General features: G+C 46.1%; 1 protein-coding gene across 4 annotated transcripts in view; it reads right to left on the bottom strand.

The window, feature by feature from the left end:
• Positions 1 to 1,486: 1,486 nt before the first annotated feature.
• LOC149330409 (cGMP-inhibited 3',5'-cyclic phosphodiesterase 3A-like) overlaps positions 1,487 to 18,568 on the bottom strand; it is a 321,644-nt gene continuing 304,562 nt past the window's right edge. For all 4 annotated transcript variants that reach the window (XM_089560952.1, XM_089560953.1, XM_089560954.1 and 1 more), the window contains 2 exons: positions 16,769 to 17,160; positions 1,487 to 14,389 (listed from right to left, as the gene is read on the bottom strand). In XM_089560952.1, coding sequence (XP_089417078.1) covers positions 14,375 to 14,389; positions 16,769 to 17,160 — 407 coding nt within the window. In that variant the 3' untranslated portion in view covers positions 1,487 to 14,374. The remainder of the gene's footprint in view (positions 14,390 to 16,768; positions 17,161 to 18,568) is intronic.

Genomic DNA, 18,568 nt, shown 5'->3' with positions numbered 1-18,568 from the left:
AGTGAGGCAATCACACTCAGAGAATCAGTGTAACTGATACTATTCTGAATGCTCTCTTTATTATTTTTTTCTACAGCCACAGAGTCTGCGTAACACTCGGCAGTGAAAATGTATGCGCACTGAGGTAGCCGTACTGTCTTTTCTTTTCCTAATTATTTTAAATTACAGCACTTCCAACGCAGTGTGCCGATTTTGATCCATCGGTATTAAATGCTGTGTATTCGCCGTATTTTTCGTTCAGTGCTGAATTTTCTTGTAATATATGCTCTAGTGGTGTCTGTTTTATTCTGTAATTGTGTTAATGTGAAGTTTGGTGCGACTTCACAGAAGGTATTTTTTCAAATTAGCGCTGCCGTCAGCCACACCCTGCCGTGCCTCGTTAGAAGCTGCTAAACAACGCTGGGAGAGCTTTCTTCGGTAGCATTTTTTTTCTTTCAAAGCAAGCGTTCCTGAGTTTTAAATATACCAGTACCTTCGGTGACGTCATCATGCGCACACCACTTGGCACTGTGAGCTGTGGAGAAGCTTGAAGGCAGTCGCGATTTTAATAGGCGATTACGTCACCGTCTAAAATGTCAGCACAAAAAGACTGCGCATGCTTTACCTGCAAATTTCACACAAGACACATTTAAGCTCTTCGATTTCTAAAGACTATGCAGTTGCCTTTAAGTCACCGAGATCGAACCGGATAAATTACACTCATTTTCGGATTGCATGTTGAGGAAAGCTTACAAAAATATAAGATTAAAAATTTGCGGTTGTTAAATAACGTCACACTTACATCCGCAGAAAGTCAGCAGCTAATATATGCGCGAAGTCTAAGGGAAATGGACTTACAACATCGCGAATACATACTGTTGTTTCCTCAGCAAAGGGTGGTAAGTGGGAATCCAGAAAGTGCCACCTAAGGACGCAAACGTTCAGACTTAATCGGGACGTCGCTGGGATATCTGTAGTATGCAGGCAGTGCAGAGTCAGAAGTATAAGTTAGCTCGTTTTATGGAGTCAGTTAGCGGCACTAAATGTTTGAGCAGTCCCACCACTGTCCACTGCATCTGGACCGGTAATCCAAGTTTCTGAACACGAGTCGTACAGCCCCCGTCATAAGCATACAGCCCAAGGGGTCCACTTCTTACCTGTTAATCTTAGATCCCTAGAACATCCAGCAATCCAAAGCTTGGGAGGATTGAGAACCCTAAGCCATTTATCGTCCGAGAGATTATGGTCGCTGAGTACGCTTAACCAGGCACGCTGAAGGCTAGCAAGCAAACCTCTTGGACTGCAATCTTTTGACGGGGGGTGTACGTCACCTTGAGTAACATTATACTGAATGAAATGTACTCCCTTTCAGATACTCCACCGCGAGATATGGAGCGCGTGAATCCCATTCCTCATTCTGGATTTCCATATCCCAACTCGTCAGATATGCCATCCCCTGTGAGAATAGGAGTCATGCGAGATGACCCGCAGGAGACCACAAGAGACATCAAGGGTTCGGCTCTTTTATTCCGCACCGGCATCAACTTACTTTTCAACATTTTATTTACAGGTTCGTCCCGTCCTTCCCACCATTGCAGAGGTGCAACGAAAACACTATAGAAACAAAACACAAAGCTATGGACCCACAGATCGTGCAGGGTGTGACAGATGTATTTTTTTTTTCCGTTAGAGGTCTTCGCGGCGTGACATACAGGTCATTGAAAGGTCATACTCGCACACGGCCCAACAATCAACGGGCCTGCGAATGGCCAACGATGGCCCTTCGAAGAAAGTTCGAGCTTTCTACTCCACGCTACTCCAAAACGCTTCTGTGAAAGCAACGTTATGGCTTTTTTTTTTCCCATTCTCCTTCATCATCTCCACCTTTAATGAGGCTGGGGGCCTCCGAAGCTCAAGAGACAAGAGGCCCATGTGGGGAAGTCGGCAAGAATCACTCAATCACCACGAGATTGTGGAAGCAAATTACACACTTGCAACATCATAAAGCACGTGACACTTTCATCAAAGAAGGGAAGAAACGTTAAAAAGAAAGAAGAAAACATTGTGGCGTAGCTGTACACATTCGCAATCAACAATACGCCGGCAGTCTTCTAGGCATCTGCCAGGTCGTAGGGATTACTCGGGCCGTGGTGAAGAGACATGTTAGGCCGCAGGAGAGGTCCCGCTATACTTTCTGGTCACGTGGGACGTTGGAAATTCGTAGCGAGTCGTAGCGGTGACACTGCAGGAGTCCGAGGAACACTGACACTGTTTCGCGTGTCTCCGTCTCCGCGGCGTTTGAAACTGAACTACGGTACCGTCCGGGAGGCTACGACGTGAACATAATGAAACGAACAATAATAGAGGGCGCTGCGATCAAACAGTCGCCGCTTAGCGCCCTCTCGTGGTCAAAAAAGAAATCCAGGGAAGTATGACAATGCGCCGCCTATAATGGGAGATAACTTACACCTCGTGGATGAAAGCTTGCTACGCGAATTACTGAGTGGACAGCTGTTCTTGAACAGTCAAAATAGTTAGTGCCACTGAGCGCGGTGTCTGTACAGAGAATGAAGCAGAAAATATCGGAAGTGGTGTGCTCAAGTCTTGTCATGGTAAACTTTCTTGAATATGCTCATAAATATCGCGCTTAGTTCACTCGGCGGTTCTATGTGTGAGTATTATAGAGGGATGTTTCAATGATGCGTTTGTTTTTTCAACACAACAGCAAGCCCGCCTTACACCGCGCCGAAGGAAGCGCCCTCTACTCGCCATAGCACTTACTGTTGAAAACGAACAACCGGGAGCGAAGCAGACGATGAAAATCTACCAGAGCAATACGCCGGACACGACCTTGAATGCATGCGCAAATGAATACTTCTTTGGAACGGACTAAAGAGTAGAGCTCGTCTTGGCTTTGAAATTCTCACATTCCTAGTCATTAAATTCCTCTTTTGAAAATTTCTTGGACATCTTTTATACTCGAATTACTCTCGCTTTTATTTATACGAAGTAGCTGTCAGTGGAACAACAAACATTTGGTGCGTATATGAACAACTCTTCTCTGTCGTTTGCAGTAAGCGTAAGGTGCGCATGCAACAGGGCGTAGTCTATACTGCGTACGAACAGAAGTGCTCGCTATCTCCGGTAGATGGCGCCACAGAAGTGCGCAGATAGCGGCAAAAGCGGTAGGATGGTAGGCGGTGGCACAGAGGTAGACTCAGGAAAATACACGTTTTCTTTATTCTCTTTTTAGCGCTGAAATTTTGCTTTGTTGAAGCGGTGATCGGAACGTTCAGAAAGGAAATTTGGGAACGCAAGCATTGATATAACGATTCGTGCGCGAAAAAGAAGTAATACCTTAACAAATTGAGTCCGCTTACAACGAGACAAAACAAAAACAAAACAAAAACGACGACGACATCGGCAGGAGGCGTGACAAGCGCGTGAACGTACCTAAGTGACATCTTCGACGGTAGCGAGCCACAGAACTTAGTATCGCCAACGTCACTGTACCCTGAAAAGCGTAGAGCTGCTTTCATTCTATTTTTCTTTTTGAAGCTGCTTAGTATCCGCTTCAAATGAAAGCGAACGAGAAAATTGCAGGTGGAATAAAGGAACGAAAAGATATTAGCTGACCGAGATTAAATAGCAGCACACTTGATCTTCAATTCGGTGGCGCGAATTCTGCTGTGTGGAAATGTTAACGAACTCCAGTCGAATTTCTTCTCCAGCAACTAATAAATTTGAGTTTTTGGATTCGCGTTTCAGTTACGCTGTTCGCGGCTTCAGCTGACACTGATAGTGCTGAAGCCGACGAATACGGTTTCCCGTTTCGAGGCAACGAAAGTTTAACTCTGCATTATCTCCACGGTGAAGTGGATGGATGGTCTTGGGTCGTGATTTAACCATCCGTCTTTCCAGACACTTGCTCCCAACGTTCCCACGCTTTGTTCAGAGGCTCCTATGTTAACTTTCACTACATTTACCCCCTGTTTTGCTAATATTTTAGCACGCGTAGCACGGTACCGAACATGTTCAGACTTCAGATGCCACCCTTACTGAAAATAGAAAAGACCTTTTAACTGCATCGTCAGAATACCTCAAAACGATACGTTAATACTGTAATAACGTATATGTAGCTTGGGCCTGCTGCTCGAAAGTCCTGTATTTGCCGCACATGCTGTTTCTTTTTCAATAATCTGACTTTCTGGAACCAACATGCAGCAAAGACTTCCCGCACTCATGGTAATGTCGCTGACCACGGCATCCAAACATCAACCTAGCCTCCAGTGAACCCAAGTGGCTGAACGATATCGCCACATATATAGCAAGCAAGTATTAACTCAGTTTGCATACCATGTCACTAGCGTAATTACCCGTTGCACGCAGAATCTTGTCATAGACAAGGGAACTGCGAATTACTCGTAACAAGTAGATAAACGAAACAATGACAAGTAAACATTTGCTTCTTTGAAATACTTGATGCACTGTCAAAACAAGAAAAAGGACAAAAACTAAAGACTAGAAGTAAGGTTCCAATAACAGTGCTGAACGTGAGGTGGAGAACTAAAAATTGCAAAGATTTTTTTCCCGACTCCTGTACATATGAAAAGTGACACGCATATGCACGCAAGATGAAGACGATGTCTACGGTCACGTCTCTCGGCACATCATAGAAGTATTCAAAAACACAAGTACAGCTCTTGCCTCATGCCAACAGGCAAGAGCATGTGCCACAGGCAAAAGCCTATGCACACAGGCAAGAGCAGATGCACACAGGCAAAAGCCTATGCACACAGGCAAGAGCAGATGCACACAGGCAAGCGCCTATACCCACAGGCATGAGCTGATGCGCACAGGCAATAGACTATGCCCACACACAAGAGCCTATGTACACAGGCAAGAGCCTATGCCCACAGACAAGAGCCTATGCACACAGGCAAGAGCCTATGCCCACAGACAAGAGCCTATGCCCACAGGCAAGACCCTATGCCCACAGGCAAGACCCTATGCCCACAGGCAAGAGCCTATGCACGCAGGCAATAGATTACGGACACAGCCAAGAGCCGCTGCACACAGGCAACAGATTATGCACACAGGCAATAGACTATGCACACAGGCAAGAGTCTATGCACAGAGGCAAGAGCCTATGCCTACAGGCAAGAGCCTATGTCCACAGACAAGAGCCTATGCCCACAGACAAGAGCCTATGCCCACAGGCAACAACCCATGCACAAACAAGGGCCTATGCACACAGGCAAGAGCCTATGCCCACAGGCAAGAGCCCATGCACACAGGCACGAGACTGCACACCGGCACGAGACTGCACACAGGCAAGAAAATTCCTGCGAGGCACATAGCAGGCTATAAGGTACATAACTGGCACTGAACGAAACGTAGTCGTACGCTAGCGCAAAGGGCACATATTAACCTCAAGACTCCCCGGTTGAGAAGCATTTAGACATAATCTGGCTTTAAACATACATCTGTGTTGGCTTTCTTTTTGGCTCAACTGATGCCGATGGTGATTCCTGGCCACTGTCTGCTATCCTCTCGATTGCCAAAGCTGCCACAGATCAATGCTTTGAGGTATCTGCAGTTTCCATTGCTTTATACCCAAGTCACAAGTGCCTTTTAGTTACTGTTGAATTTATAAAATCAATTGAAAAATTTTTATGCTTTTATTATAACTTGTGCGGCAGCTCTGCTCTGAACAATCTGTCCTTAAATGTATCGTGCTTTTCCGAACTAAGGTGGACAACAGATGGGGAAAAAAACTTCAGAACATTCCGAAATGTCGTTACAGCTCAGTCTTCGCCGCTATCGCCGGCAACAGACGCCAAGTGAGCACGAGGATCTCGAGGCATCACTAGGCGCATGCGCAGTAGGCGCTCGGAGAGGACAAACGTGGCAGCTGTCACGCGAGGCGCAAACCGGAACTCCGATCTCATTACATGACCCACCACAGGGGTCCGGAGCCAGTACATATGCATGAAGCGGTGGCGATATTGTGCACGCTCAGGCCCAAAATGAAAGAAAACGCTGCGTTCGCGCTCAACAAGTAATTACTTCCCGAGTATGACTTCTGACCATCCGCACAGATGCTTTTTAATCAGTAGCTTCATGGACGAAACCGCCTCGTGAAGCGCCCTTCCAAATTCAGCGACGAAGAGAAATCAGTTTGGTGTGTTTGCGCCAGCCAGGTGTTCTCTTTCATGCTGAACAAGTCTGTACACGCTTGACGGTGTCAAAGCCTCCGTACTGGCAATGAGTCTCTCAGGTCTGCTAAAACTCTCTAATGTTCGAAAATCTCTGCGCCTGCACACGATACGGAGATCTCAGCTGTCGGCTACAATAAAACGCCGCTGGAGCGGCAGTCTAACAATGTACAAGCGCGACATGATCGGTATACGCTATAAGTGTCTGCTAAGACAAAACAACGGCATACGGATAACACCGCGGACGTCGCTAGTACGTTAGGCCTAGAACACATGACCCTCCACGACAGGTAACACACGGCGCGCGCGCGCCCCTCTCACGAAAGACACCTAAAGTCGCGCCGTAAAAAATACCTCTGCTCTGCCCCGAAACTTAATTGGCTCGCGTGGCAACAGAGGGCGCCGCGAGCTGTGCATACCGGTCGCTTTCAAGCTCTGTACAGCGGTCGACCGAGACGAGACGAGAGAGACAGCAGGTGCTAGCTTGGTCCAGAACGATGCGCAACAACGTGCCGCACGACTTGTACGGGAAAAGGGCTCTCAAACCCGGCAAAAACATGAGTTGACATTCCGTAGACTTTCCACAGTTAGAGCTCGTATGGAGTGTTTGCAGAGAATCCGTTGAATGTTAAAACGAATTTTCGCATCGGGGGAAAAAATAAACACTGCAGTACAACAACTGTGCAGGCGTGTCTCGCTTGTTTCCCGCAACCGCTTAAAGCTGCCTTCCTCGGCACAACCGCTAGGGCGCGCTGCGAGCAGGTCCGCCATATTTTACTCGACACCACTTGCTTCGGACAGCTGCAAGTCAATCGGGCAAGGGCGACTGTGATCATTCTTTAGTGAAGTATGCAAGCTGTAGTGGATTGCAGCTCCACGGCTTCGTATAGGCTGGCCTGCTTGTGCCCCTCTTCCGCTCAGTACAGCTGATTCTTACATGATTGAAACGGAAAGACGTGATGACCCTGTATACGCCGAGACACACACGAAAAATCGCAAGGCTCTAAAGGAACGAAAGAGAGAGAGAGAGAGAGAGCACACAGAAAGTGTGCTGGAAAGTGTGCCCATGGCATCACGAAGTTAAGTATTTTAACACATCACCAGGAAGTCATTGGGAAAGACCGCCTGTGCGTTGGAACATAATGAGTGTTCAGCTGCTTGCTGACTGACGCACAATGCTTGTTTAGGGGAGTGGCTTAAAGGGACCATGAAATGATATATAGTGATGTTAGCAAAAGCACACCGGCAATCGGTATTCCATCACTAGTCACCTTACCGCAAAAATTTTTAAGCTACTTCATTAGTAACAAAGATATGGGCGATTAAAAACGATGCTCCTCCTCTCATGTCTCAACTCACACACCGACGCGCTAGGAAAAAATAAAGAAAACAGATCACCCATCCTGCTGAAGTCACTCGGGCACGCCCAATTGGAAGGCTCACCCAGATTCGCCACCCTAAGCGGTGAGGTGTCGCCTTAATCGGTTGCGAGCAGCTATTAAGAAAAATAATACTCATCAATTATACGGTTCACCCAGAGCTTTTAAATTTGACTCGAATACTCACAAAGATCAGCTCTACAGATCTGTTGCGATAGAATATGAGCACAAAAATCATTTCAGGGTCCCATCAACGACTTCACTGACACAGCTAGTGGTTAGTGCATACAGTCATATTGTTTGGAGGTTTACTGTGTGCTTGGCGAAAGTATAGGCACTGTATATAAATGAGCCAAAGTTACTTTAGCCTGCAAAATGAGAACGTTTCCGGTGACCACAGCCTCATTAAGCGCTCATTAAGCGCCACCATCTTAGCTAATTGGCAGCAAAGTTGTACGTGACAGAACAGTTTTGTCATAGCCAGTTAAGCAGCAGTAGCAGCCTGTTTCAGGATTGTGCAGGAGCAGACCTAAACAAATTTTTTTCGCGGTGCCTTACAACGGTCTGGCACTGATATTGGTTGGTTAGCTAGCGCAAATGCGATTAACTGTAATCAACGAAGGAACACGAAATTGCAGTTGCCATTTAGGTAAAACTTTCATAACTGCTGGACCGGTATGCTTCGCCATGTCAGAGAAACCTAATACGCTATGTTAATGCCTCCAACCAATTAACCCGTTATAAGATAGTGGTATGTATGTCCCATATTATACATTGTGTTACCCCAGAAGTGTTTGAGAAACCGCTAGGACGTTTTGTACTGTGTAAAGAGCTGCCTTGACGTGGTTTGCGCCCCACGTTGTGTTCTAAACCTTAAGGCAGAGCTCGACAGCAGCGGGTGCTGTGATAGTCAGCCTTGTCTCATGACAGCATGGTGTGCTCTTTCACATCAGTGTTAAAAGCAAGACAAAAAAGCAAGGAAATCAAAACATTTCATCGGCGCTCGTAGAAAAAAAAGTGCGTGTTCACATGTGGTGACAACACTATGCCTATGGAAAATCGAGTGGCAAATACTAGAAAAAATATGGCTAAAATCAGTCCGTGTGAAGTAGGCTGAGACAACAGCTTCACACATGTAATGCTTTGAACCCTGCTTAAATATTTTACAAAATGAAGTAAATACATAAGAATAAGCGCTCCTCACACTTTAGATTCAAGCGCTGAAGATTTACATGCGCTGATGACTTACACAGGTTGTTGAAATGACTATAAACATACATAGCGAGTTTTTCAAAAGTGCAAGTGAACAAATTCATTTTCAGACTTCAACAATAATGCCTTAAATGTCTATTGTCAGCTTCGCGGTGATACCTAAGCAGTTTGTTTTGTGCAGTCCTGAAAGAAAGTACTACAAGGAATACGAAGCAGTAACTATATACATGAAAATCGAAAGCGATGAAGAATTGGCAACACTATTGCGGTACTCCTTAAAATAAACACAGTGTCTATCAATATTACAACTGCAGATTAACAAAATAAAAACAGTTTCCATGCATGAAATTTCACACGGGCAATCATTTACACCATGAACTGCCAAGTTTGTCGTTTGAGCGTTAGAGACAATCAGCATTGTTTGGGTAACCACACGACAGGGCTGTAACAGCAGTGACAGGTTAAGGTGCGATTTCTAATCTGAGACATTGGGCGTCACTTCAGTTTCTAAAAGTCTTTCATGCTACGTAATTGCAGTACTTGTGTGCGCAACAACTCAGCACTGAACGACATCAGTAGTAATGAACAAATAAAATGGACAATGTCTATGGACATGATCGCTATGGAAACTCTACACAAAGGAGTGTTTCAAAAGCAGCATTCCTAAGTGTATGCTTGAAAACTCCGACAAAAGAAGGAAATAACAAAATGCAAGGTTCGTGTAAAACCACTATATACACAATGGCAAAAAAAAAACAGCAGCATAGCTAATCGGCTTAATATCGGAAATGTATTGGCAGAAACAGCCCTTACAAAGGACAAGAGCGATAACAGCCATTACCAATATTGGAAATGTATTGGCAAAAACAGGCCCTACAAGGGACCAGGGTGAAACCAACCATTTCAGTAGTGGAAGTGTACTGGCATAAACAGGCCCTACAAACGACCAGAGTGAAAGCAGCCATTTCCAATACTGGAAATGTATTGGCAAAACAGGCCCTACAAAAGTCCAGAATGAAACCAGGCATTTCAAATATTGGAAGTGTATTGGCATTAACAGGCCCTACAAAAGTTTAGAGTGAAACCAGCCATTTCCAATATTGGAAGTGTATTGGCAAAAACAGGCCCTAGAAAAGTCCAGAGTGAAACCAGGCATTTCCAATATTGGAAGTGTATTGGCAAAAACAGGCCCTACAAAAGTCCAGAGTGAAACCAGACATTTCCAATATTGGAAATGTATTGGCAAAAACAGGCCCTACAAAGGTCCAGAGTGAAAGCAGCCATTTCCAATATTGGAAGTGTATCATCAAAAACAGGCCCTACAAAAGACCAGGGTGAAACCATCCATTTCCAATATTGGAAGTGTATAGGCATAAACAGGCCCTACAAAGAACCAGAGTGAAACCAGGCATTTCCAATATTGGGCCGGTTACCTGTGCTGCCTCGGAATACTACGTGTCTGGAAGCAAGCAGACCGGTGGTGAAGAGCATTATAATAGCGTATCGTAGGAAATGAACGAGCAATCACGTACAAACTTTTTTCACCGATACAAGGTACACTTGCGGCCGTCGACATCAAGCAAAGTGCTGCCGTTTTACGTGAGTATTATAGTTCACAGAAACAGTAACCAGGATCCTCCTTGTCGCGCAACAACCAGACACTTTTCGACAAGCAACCAGTACCAACACTTGTTTTCAATACGTGCACGTGAAAGTGGTCAGTCAGCTGCTTAATAATACACGTACACGTTCAGAGGTGGCGCTACACTACACCGCTCAGCTATGATTACCACAGCTGCAGTTAGCGAAAATGTTTCAACTCAGACCGGTATACACATGTCGAGCGCGCGCAGTCCCGTCAAACGTTCTGTTAGGACTTGTTCGAAAACTTATAAGAGCCATTTCGGCATATCGCATCGTGTCTGCGGTATTCAGCACATATTTTAGCCATTGGTAACTTATAACTCGCGATGCCGCGTCTGGCTTATATCTCTCTCCGAGGAGACATTGAGAGAAACCAGAAATGCTGGCTGAAACGATGACAAATGTCTCGCTTCCGGCATCCCAAAAACAGCGCTTTCTCGGTTCTCCGCCTCGACGAAGATGAGCGTGCCTACGGACTGCTTTCCTGAGTTACGATTGTAATGATAATAAAGTAACCCAGAATGGCAAGGCGCGTAACACATGAACCTACAAGAAAAAAAGAGGAGGAGGACGCACGTATGAGGAGTCGAAGCTGATGTTGAAAGTGGAAACGGAAACATGCGTCAAATGCGGATGCTGAATACTTCATGGTTCTAGATAGCGGGCGTCTTTATTTCCCGCGATCTTCTTTTGACGTTTTCTTCGAGATGCTCTAGCCAGCCCCAACGCACCTTCAACTCTTGGCTTCCTTAACGCCCGCTCAAAATACGTTTGGTAGGTGTTCTGCAAAGAAATCGTTTTTTCTAAGCCTTGTTTTCCGTGACTACGCTCTTCAATCACCTAAATGTTGCGGATTTCATCGGATAATTTAACAACTTAGGCTTGTAACCTTATTTTCTTTACCCTAGTTTATTTTTGTTTTTTGCTCGCCCTTTTACATACGTAAGGGAGGAGAAAGAAGTCGACCATCAAAAGCGTGCTTCGCTAAATTCAGCGGGCTGAACACGAAATCAGATAGTACATCTTTTTGTGAACCGAGAGAGTTTGAATGTTTCTCTTTGTTGTAGTAATGTTTTTTTTTTTTATTTTCGGTAATACCTTTAACAGTTCGCCGTGAGGGAACATGCCGCTTAGAGCACTGAGAGAAGTGTCGCTGGAACAAAACGCAGTAATAGGTCAACAGGAATGCGATTTAAGAAAATTTTTCTAAAATAGTCGAGGAAGGATTAAGGTAGGTAGGGTTAACTGAGATGTAAGCGCCATCCCAAGTATTTTGGAAGTTCAAAATTAACTGCCCCCCTCTCCGGACTTGTGCCTCTCCTTATGACAACAAGAATTTGCGAAGATATCGGACAGCTCCGTTAAGCACTCCCCTGAAATGGTCCAGCAACAGAAGTGGTGGCTGTTTTTACTGCCTACAGACCCAACAAAACCATCAATAGTCGTTTTAAAGAAAACACGCCAGGAACTTAACGCAGTAACGTACTCAATGTTTCGTTTCACGCAGGGAGAATATATGGCATCCTGGAAGTGCGGCAACAAATTTCGCTAACTGCCCTTTACCAACGGTAAGATACACACTACAGAAAGCACAACTAAGATTCAATGGGATCTGCCGGGTTGCTTCAGAAATAAACGATTTCTCCGACCTACGCCTTGGGTGCAAAAGGCGAAAACAGATTGCGAAAAGCACGCCACATTAACGTTCAATTTCGCCGCGAGATGTCGGGACAGTTTTTGAATCGCGGTGCAAGTGGGCGCGGTGTTCTGCCACTGCACACTTTATGCTCCTTCTCACTCTCGGCGCATAGAAGCAAGAAAACATTGACCAATTCGAAACTGTGGTACATTGTACTGCTTCCTTAAACTCCAGACCCGGCACAAGGCAGGGTGCGTAACACACGGCGAGCTCCCATTTTTCTGTCTCAGTGGTTTCAGCCGCAGAAGGAGATGTAGGCTTTCGAGCAGCATTCGAGCTCTTAAATCATATCAGCTGCAACACTAACCGTTTGCTACGTTTAAACAACGCACGAGTTGGCTGACTTGAGAATTACGAATTATCGCGCAACCTGTTGACAGCGTATAGAATTAATATACCCAGAACTGTTGACATTACAGCGACAAAGCCTGTGCTGTTTTCAGCTCGCAGATAGGAAAAAAACTTTTCTTAAACTTCAAATGGCACAATGCTGTGCGTCACTTTGGCAGCAGATACGATTGAAGAACTCGGTGCGTGGCATGGCCCACGTCAAGTCAGTTTTCAGTCGATATTGTTCACCTCTGTGTTCACCTCTCTAGCCGATGAAGCAAGTGTCTGCCAAGATCGCGACCGAAGCATGTAATGCCACTAAACCCCACAGGAACACAACCAAACATGAACATGAACAAAAAAAAGGTCGGTCCAGAACACTGGATTTCACACCAAGCGGCATTGGTCCTAGGAAGGCTTGAGGGAAGAGCGCCGTTGTCACTCCTTCTGCAAGACACCCGGAACTTGATACAGAAATAATCTGCGTCCGAAAGCATCTATAGAGATCAGAGCGTGTGCACTGAACATCTTAGCGCTACTGCAGAAACTGTTCTCTAGTTTCACAGCAGAAGTTGCATGAACTACGCAGCTCAGGTGCGCATTGAATTTAGTGCTTTGAATTAATGAATACGAGGGCAGTTTTCAAACAGATGAGTGCCGCCTGACCGATGAGAAAGACGTTAGTAATGCTCAGAAAAACAAACCTTACTCCAGATGAGATAGACAAATTATTTCCGCGATATGTTTTGTTCGCTCTAGAATTAAAGTTTGAAGGGCTACCTGGCAAGCACCTGGATCACTTCGCGGGATTGGGCGGTGAAAAAGGAAAAATATGCTTTCTCCTCTCTGAATTAGTTTTTCATAAAGTTACTAAATAAAAAAATGAATCCCGTTGTGCGTTGTACCGCGTGCTCTCAATGGCGAACAGCTTTGAATTAGAGCACTTTATCTTTAAAAAGCGTTAAAACATTTCGACAGGCCTGAGAACAAGTTAGGCTGAACAAGATTTTGAGTTTCTTTTCCGCAGCAAAAAAGACGGGAAAAGGATGCTTGCTGTCGCCTGAGAACCAGGCCACTGATCCAATGACGTAAGAATGCTTTCAAACAAGTTGCCTAGCTGACCATAATGTATTCCTAATATTCTGATACTCTTTCCCACCAAATATGCAAAGCCTGCAACGACAGTGTGCTTGTATCACGTGCTAGAGTTAGAGTTTTGCTTCGAGAATAACAAGAAAATCCTTCAATGCCGCATATATCGGCTCACCATGCAATAACGCTGACAACGTTCCTCCCGTATTCGGGCAAGGGAACTTAAGCCCACCACGATTCCAATAGCGCATTCCATTCTTTCGGCCGAGCAAAGCTTCACGAAGTTTCTGGAAGTTACGTTCGAGGGTGTAGAAGGGAAACCAAGGAAATGAAAATACATCTGACAGTTTTCTCAAATTTTCGACTCATGTTTTGGGCGGCAGAAGGAGCCACAATCGGCGCCCGCCCAGCTCCGGAGTGTGCTCGCAAAGCTCTGGGGCGAAACCGGCGAAGACGTCTAGTGTATACCATCATGTGTGTGTGTGTCTGTGTTATGGCGGCGGTGTTGTGTGTACAGTGTGTTACAGTACGGGGGCCTGCTCCTGATATGATGATTGTCGCCAGAGGCTGTTGTTTCTCGTTGGGCCCATCCTCTCGGCGGTTTCAGGCGCCCGGTCTTTGGCTGCTGCTGCTGTTGTCGCGGAGGAGGAGAGAGAAGAAGAAGAAGACCTCCGGGGCTACACCGTGGTTCGCGACCGGGCGTCGCTGGTCCTGCGCTCAGCGGTGACGGCGGAAGTGGACGTGGGTGTGACGCACCAGAAACAACAGCGTCGTCGACGGCAGCAAGCGTCTTCGCACCGCCCTGCGTCCTCGCAGCACTGCTAGCAGCTTCCTGACTGCGAACGGAGAGACGCACAAGTTTTGGTTTGGTTTGGTTTATGGGGTTTAACGTCCCAAAGCGACTCAGGCCATGAGCGACGCCGTAGTGGAGGGCTCCGGAAATTTCGACCACCTGGGCTTCTTTAACGTGCACTGACATCGCACAGTACACGGGCCTCTAGAATTTCTCCTCCAAAGAAATTCCAGCCGCCGCGGCCGGGATCGAACCCGCGTCCTATGGGTCAGCAGCCGAGCACCGTAGCCACTGAGCCACCGCGGCGGCAGACGCACAAGTTTTGCCTCAGTTCATAACGGATACTATCCCTTATAAAAATGGTCTATAGACAGTCTATACACTTTTTATTGACTCTTACTGTGCGATATCAGTGCACGTTAAAGAACCCCAGGTGGTCGAAACTTCCGGAGCCCTCCACTACGGCGTCTCTCATAGCCCTACTCGCTTTGGGACGTTAAACCCCATAAACAAACAAAATTTTTATTGACTCTACTGACTTCCTATAGATATTGCTTTTTGTCTATCCATAGTCTATAGACTGTCTATAGACAAAAGTCTACTAAAAGTGTATGGCCATAAATCTAGGGATTGTCTATAGACTGTCTATGGCATTTGTATTGCCTATAGACTTTTGTCTATAGACAGTCTATAGACTTTATAGACAGAAGTCTATAGACACTCTATAGACTGGCTAAAACTTTTTTTGTAAGGGAAAGCGCATAAAACGTCGAGCACACGTAAGAGTCTATACCAGCATGCCCAACTTTTTGACCCCCCTCTTGCATTAAATTTAATACTCACAGCGCACCAGAACTATAATCATCATGTGAGGTTAGTTTAGCGGTCACTAATAATTTGTCCGAAGAGTCAGAAAAACACTCCTTGGAGGTACCAAAACGACAAAATCTGTTTCCGCTTCGAACAACGTACAGTCTTTGTCAAAAGTAACCAGGCTGCATGGTTTGCTTCTAGCTCGTACAGTGGAGCCCTTAGAGCTTCCCTGAAGCTGAAAGGGTTGTTAAAGGTAAGGACTGGGGGTTTTCTTACCTCACAACACCTTTTGTTCTTTAGGAAAGGCACAAGATACAAGCTAGAAGCAAACCATGCAGCCTGGTTACTTTTGACAAAGACGGTACGTCCCAAGCAACACAAGTAATCGGCCCAATATTGGAAATGCATTGGCAAAGGGCGATCTTACAAAGTACCAGAGTGAAACCATTCATTTGCAATACTGGGCCAGTTACCTGTTCTGCTTGGGATCATGGCTCTTCCAGGCTAAATCCAAGATTAAAGCTAAGTGAAAAGGAACTTTTTTCTTCGCTAGAATACGTTGGAGGTCCACTGGGCTCTAGTAAAGCGAATCACTACGGGAGGAAAGAGGAGTGTGTGAGAAATACGGGGTCAGTAACCGGTATGGAAAAACTTTTGCCCGAGTAGGAACTGACTTTCCACACCAAACAAGAACACGTCCTTCACCAGTAGAGAAATATTTTCCTCAACCGACTGATGCTGTGGTCCCCTCATTATGCGCCGACACTGACCGTTTAGAATCAGTTCAAAAAAATAATACGATTCATCTTCGGCCGGTACGATCGCAAGTTTTCGCCTTCTTCCCATATGCACAGTTTATCTTTACAAACGTTAGAATATAGGCGCACACGTGAACGCATCATTATGCTGCACAAGATCGTTCACACGTCATCTGGCATTCAGGCACCCTTAACATTTGTGTCCTCAAGCGCACGTGCAACCCAACGGAACCACCCATTAAACATTGTTCCTTTCAAACCACATACAGATTGCTTTAAATTTTCTTTTTTCCCTCTAACTGTTGAAATTTGGAATGGATTGGACGGCTCACTTCGCTTATTGCGAATTGAAGAGTTCGTTGTTCAGTTGCCTGACAATTTGACCTGTTGATCTGTTTTTAATACTCCTATGTTACCTATTTCTATGCTACCCATGTTATTTGTTTTTAATAATATATGTACCCACTCCTGCTATGTCTCTCCTCCGAGACAGCAGTATTTGTAAATAAAATACAAAATGGCAGGAAGAAAGCGCAGAGTCCCGGCTACCCGAAGATCGTGATGGATACAGAACCCACACTGTGTATCATGGCTACAGGGGCTACTCAGTTTATGGCCCCGCTGAGGAATAGTGTGCGCAAATGGTGAAGAGAACGTATTGTATACATCCTTTGTCTCCTACCTGTGCGCCCTCTTCCTTTTCAATGCCCGAGCTTTTGCCACACACGAAACGCTGCCTACCTCTGTTCTCTGGCTTCCTAGCTCATTCTGTTTCCGATATAAAACAGTTCCTTCCCTTTTTTCTCTTTTTTCTTTGTCTCTCGGAGGCCAGCATCGCGAAGGGCACTCACGCATGGCGACGTCTTGGTTGAGCCCTGGCCTCCGAGAGCGCCTTCCTCCACTTCCTGGATGGTCTCCATCTCGTCCTGGTGCGGAGACGGCGCCGCCGCCTCGGCGCCCACGACGTCATCCTCGCCGCCGGACTCGGACTCGTCGTCTTCCTCTTCGTCGTCGTCCTCTCCGTCCGTCGCCCGGTCGTCGAGCGCGGGCTCGGTCGGCGCCGTGGCGGCCCGCGGGGACGTCGACGAGGCGGCGGCGCCGCCCTGCTGTTGCAGCTCCTTGAGGCGGTTCTCCTCTTTCAGGATGTTCACCCAGTGTTCGTAGTTGTCCTGGAGGTGCTTCGTCTGGAGGCAGCTCACCTTCCGTGGCTGAAGCTGCTGACTGGGCCTCTTCCACGGTCGACCTGCCCGGCAGCCGCATTGTGTGGAGAAGAGAGAGGGAAAGCAAAAAGAGCCCTCAGGCTTTTCACCCTCTCCTGTGGCGAAATAGGTGACAGCGACAGCTTTAATTTTAGCTGTATTTTAGCTGAGAGCTCCTTGACCATGCCCGTAGCGAAACTCTGTTGCGAAACCTGGCTTCCCCAAGGCGACTTTGATGAAGTTAACCGGCGGTGGCGCCATCTATGCGCTGTGCCGCTACCTACATTCGTTGGTTTCTCCACTACATCGGCGTAGTGAGCAGCGTTGATTAGTTCGTCTGAACACCGCAGGTGGCGTGACAGTCTGCTGACCTTTGAAGATTGGCCCAGGAGCATCAGAATTTGGTGCAAAGATTTTATGAGAGTTTACAAAGCTGATACAATCAAAGAGATAAGATTTCAGCCCACCCTGGCATATGTGTTCTCATGACCAGGCCAATTTAAACCACGTGACCTCAAATGGCCCAAATCGAGACTGCCGCTCTCCAGCTCTCATGCAACCTTATGACTCAAGCACATCTGGGCAAGAGCCTTGATTCGGTAGTACAGCGTTTGAGGGACTTGCACAAGCTGCCTCTGCAGCCATTAGGCTGTGCCATATTTGATTTTAACACCACTTTTTTTAAATGTGCCCTAGTTTAAAATGCATACCCTAATGCATAAGTCGAAAAACAGTCAAAACAGTGATATTTTGCTGACTGCAGGAGGTAGTCACATGTCTGCATTTACCTTTGGAAACTTTTGCAAAAGACTACCAAATTAAGAACTGCCTGTAATATGATAATCTTTGGGTGTAATGGCACCAACCACATGTAATCTCTGCATACAATAACAAGCAATTTTTGTAAAGGTCAGTTCACTGACACAGACCAGCCCTCTGAAGCACAAGGAATCAGTAAACAAGGGTAAATGTTATTCATACTGATATGCCAGAAAATTGCAAGCATCGTACTGCAAGATACGCTGGTTTTGCAGTCCGATATGCATATATGATGTAGTTTTATTTTCTCAATAATAGTAGATGAGAGAGTGTCTTGTGTTACATTTCAGAGAGCTGGTTATGTCTTAATCATGAGAAGTACATAAGAGGTCCTGACACTATAAAATGTTGGGGCATTCCCATGGATTAGGAAAAAGGCATTGCAGAAGAAGGGTGACAGCATTCACATCACCAAGAGTGCATGATACATTAGGCTGAAAAGCACCAGGTTTGCGCGACAAGCGTTGAAGCTTGAGATTCAGAGGTTCAGGCTGTCTCACCAGCAGGCAAAACAACTTAAACCCCTCAACCTCAACCTCGACAAGCGTTAGTTAGCGCAGGACACATTCAAGGCAGTGTGTTCATCTCCGCAGGCAGCTGATGCGTGGAACCACAGACGATTTAAAGTGCAGG

The sequence above is a fragment of the Amblyomma mixtum genome, chromosome 9, assembly GCF_055824585.1.
Source record: "Amblyomma mixtum isolate Tamu chromosome 9, ASM5582458v1, whole genome shotgun sequence".
In the NCBI taxonomy this organism is placed as follows: domain Eukaryota; kingdom Metazoa; phylum Arthropoda; class Arachnida; order Ixodida; family Ixodidae; genus Amblyomma; species Amblyomma mixtum.
This window is presented reverse-complemented; position numbering and strand designations above follow the sequence as displayed.